The sequence below is a fragment of the Musca vetustissima genome, unplaced genomic scaffold, assembly GCF_032173495.1.
Source record: "Musca vetustissima isolate MV318-11 ecotype Yass unplaced genomic scaffold, APGP_CSIRO_Mvet_v1 utg78110, whole genome shotgun sequence".
In the NCBI taxonomy this organism is placed as follows: domain Eukaryota; kingdom Metazoa; phylum Arthropoda; class Insecta; order Diptera; family Muscidae; genus Musca; species Musca vetustissima.
The window spans coordinates 25,542-29,444 of record NW_026880244.1 but is presented as its reverse complement, the minus strand read 5'-3'; the positions used below and the strand labels follow the sequence as shown (position 1 = coordinate 29,444).

General features: G+C 36.4%; 1 protein-coding gene across 1 annotated transcript; it reads right to left on the bottom strand.

Annotated features, from left to right (window-relative positions):
* Nucleotides 1–3,245: 3,245 nt before the first annotated feature.
* Nucleotides 3,246–3,676, bottom strand: LOC133325726 (large ribosomal subunit protein eL28-like; the record flags this gene model as incomplete). Its single annotated transcript, XM_061534449.1, has 1 exon — nt 3,246–3,676. A coding segment is annotated over one exon (411 nt), but the record flags the coding sequence as incomplete, so codon positions are not given.
* Between the last annotated feature and the right edge of the window lie 227 nt (nt 3,677–3,903).

Sequence of the window (3,903 nt, the reverse complement as noted above, 5' to 3'; positions counted from 1 at the left end):
TAATGTAAATGGTACACCAAAGTCCCCATATATCTTTCGATTTGCACGAAATTTGGCGCAGCGTAATGAATTAGGTCTAGAATGATGTGTCAAGTTTCCTAAAAACCGGTTCAGATTTGGATATAGCTCCCATATATATTTTCGTCCGATTTAAGGTAAATGGTCCACCAAAGTCCCTATATATCTTTCGATTTGCACGAAATTTGGCACAGCGTAATGAATTAGGTCTAGGATGATGTGTGTTAAGTTTCCTGAAAATCGGTTCAGATTTAGATATAGCTCCCATATATATATTTTCGTCCGATTTAAGGTAAATGGTGCACCAGGGTCCCTATATATCTTTCGATTTGCACGAAATTTGGATCAGCGTAATGAATTAGGTCTAGAATGATGTGTGTTAAGTTTCCTGAAAATCGGTTCAGATTTAGATATAGCTCCCATATATATTTTCGTCCGATTTAATGTAAATGGTGTACCAAAGTCCATTAATATCTTTCGGATTGCACGATATTTGGCACAGCGTAATGAATTAGGTCTAGAATGATGTGTGTTAAGATTCCTGAAATCGGTTCAGATTTAGATATAGCTTCTAATCTGACCAAATGATCGGTTGCAGAATGACATAGTTATTGATCCAATTTCATTTTACTGGTCCTTTAAAAATGCGCCGTCTATTAGGATTTATTTGTTGAATATACCACAAGGGGCTGAAGGGTATCATATAGTCGGCTCCGTCCGACTTTACTACTGTCCTTACAGTTTTTTTAATGTTATTGAAAGAAAGCAAAAATATCGGAAATAGCATCAAATTTTAGAATAAGTTTCGATTTGTTCGAATTGGTCGCCTTTGGCACGAATTATGGCCTTTAAACGGCCAATGCTGCCCGAAAGTTGCTCTGCGGTTTTATGGCCCATTCCCAGCGAAGCTCTTGCTTAAGATGATCGACACTTTGGTATTTATTGTGCCAACCTTGCTCCAAACATAATAGTCCAGACAAGGATTGGTATCCGAAGATTTTGGTGGCCATTGTGTGCTGCAAATTCAGCGAGCAACCTCATTTTGTAACCATTCTTTGGTGGCGTGTGCGAAGTGCAATGGTGCTGAGTCCTGCTGGAAAGTCCAAGGTCTGCGGCCAAAATGTTTTCGTGCCCAAAGCTTTAATACACCCTCTAGAATATTTTCGCGACAATATTCGGCATTTATTCTGACGCCACGGTCGAGCGACCATCGGCTGTTATGGCGGACCGCACCATATCTATGGCCGGCGCGTGATTTCTCGTGGCCAACCGAAGGTGCACATTTTCACCTGACCTCTTTCGCAAGTAAACACGATCATTTGTTTCTATACAAACTGCTGTACAACGAATGTTTTCTCGTTGGAAAAAAACAAATTCGGCAGTTCACTACTTCCGGCCAAGCGAAGCAACTATTTAGCTCTTTTGAGTCTATTTTCTTTCTGTTGCGGTGTAAGTGCTTGCTCTTTTTGGAATGTCAATGGCTTTACCCCGAGCTCATTTTTAAATATTTGCCGAATTGAATATTGCGATGTGTTCAGTATCATATGGTCGGCCCCGTCCGACAATACTGCTCTGCTCACTGTTTTTTTTTTTTTTTTTTTTGAAAATTCTCACCAAAATGCTTTGGTACGTTTGTAAACAATATTATGAGCTATCACTGGAATAATTTTAACTGCTGACGGACGAATTGCCTAGAAATGACAGCAAGTTGGTTGAAGTTTTTTATCTCACTCTGTATTTCCGTCAGAGATTATGTAAATGGTGTACCAAGCAATCAATTTTTGCGAATTGGATGAGATTTGGCACAAGGATGAACCCTATTGAAATCGGTGAAAATCGGTTCAAATTTATATAAACCTCCCATAAATAATTAGTTCTATTTTTCAATAGTGTATCACAAAACCAATGTTTGTCCGACTGAGACAAAATTTATTCATCAAAGATTTACATATAGCTTCTATTATTTTTTTGTAGTAATTTTATGTGAATGGTGTACCAAATTCTCAAATTACAAAGGTGAGTCTAAAATCACACGTGCTATGTTTCGTTGAAATCGGTCTATGTTTTTGCTGAAATCGAGTCAGATTTAGATATGGATTCCAAATATAGATTTGCGTACGATTTGATGTAAATTCCAACAAATTGGCTCCAACTTCCAACAAATGAAATTGCAAATTTAATATGCCCTCTACAACTTACGGTGGTGGTTACAAAATGTTTAAACCTTTAGTTTTGTACCGATTATTTTGCGTACGATTTGATGTAAATGGTACAGATCTTTAGGAACCTATTCCGAACAAATTGGCTCCAACTTCAAGCAAACGAAGTGGCAAATTTAATATGCCCTATTCACCTTACGGTGGTGGGTATAAAATGTTTAAACCTTTATTTTTGTACCGATTATTCTGTCTGTAAGATTCCAAGTCATATATAACACAATTTTTTAAATGTTAAGTCCTAAAACCAATAGAAAATTTCTGTATCTCAATCTTTATTTACTACAATTTTATAGTTAAAATACTGTAAAATATTTAATATAAATTCTTGCATTTTGATGGCAATACAGAAACTTAAAACTCTGTTTAATTAAATTTTCTCTCTTTCGGATGCATTTGAAATGAAATGTGAGAAGTGTTAAAATAAAAAAAAAACAAAAATATTGCATCAAACCAATACAAACTAAAATCCAATAAAATATTTTTACATTTATTAATATGTACTACAACATTCGCATAACTAACGAAAAAGTCCATCGCTTAAATGCAATCGAATAAAAAATATCAATCTAGTGGTATTTCGAACTATGGCACGAAAAAGGAAAACAAAAACAACATAAAACTCAATTTGAACACCGCACGCTGTTCCAACACTGTTGCTCTTGTTGTTGTTTGCTGCTGCATAGCATTGCGTGCCCTTTTCGTGCTACACGCGGCTATTAGTATTGGAAAAAGGGACGTTGTTATGTCCATATTTATGCGAATTTGCGGCGTGTTGAGAATGGTTGGATTTTTTTCTGTGTGTTTTTTTTTTTTTTTGAAAATTGAAAGTATAAATAACATGCAGTTACATTGTTTACACTTAGTCGCAAAATGTTCAATTGACAATATTACCTCAAAGGGTAATAGATAAAGTAATAGATAAATTTTTTATAACCTCAATTTAAAATTTGCATTGAAAGTTCCTTAAATCGTCCCGAACGATTATAGTTCGTCTATATTTTAAAAAAGGTTTTTTAAAAACCTAACATTTATTCTGGTTTCTTGGCTTTCTTGACTTCAGGAGCCCTTTGGGAGCGCATCACAGCGGAGGCACGACGCAAAGTAGCTTGAGTCAAGTCCTTGTGGTATTTGTTGTCGGTGAAAAGATTTCTAAACTTCTTCAAAGACCTTCTGGGACCAGCCTTCATGGTCACTTTGACGGTGCTCTTGGCGGGACGTTGAGCATATTTGCCCTTCTTCATGACGACGGTGAATCCCTTCTTGTCGGCGGCTGGTACAACACCGAGGGTCTTCTTGTGCACGATGCTACTGTAGCGGTAAGAACTGACATTGGTCAAGTTGTTGGGCTCAGTGCTGAATGATATCTTGATATCACGCTTATTCAACAAGAAGGCGTTGTTGTTGCGGACGATCAACCAGTTAAGGTCTTTTGTCGGGCACTGCGATGACAGAAAAGGAAGTATATTGAAAAAAATTTGGAAAGAAGTTTTATCATTATTAAAAATTTTAAATTGCCAAAGTAAGATTTAACCCTCAAATCTACTGAAACTGCAACATCTACTATAGAAAAAGGCGGATATAAATGTTTTAAATACTGACAATGGGACTATATCGTTATATGGATCTATGCCAAATCATAGACCTATGTTGACCTTACCAAACGTAA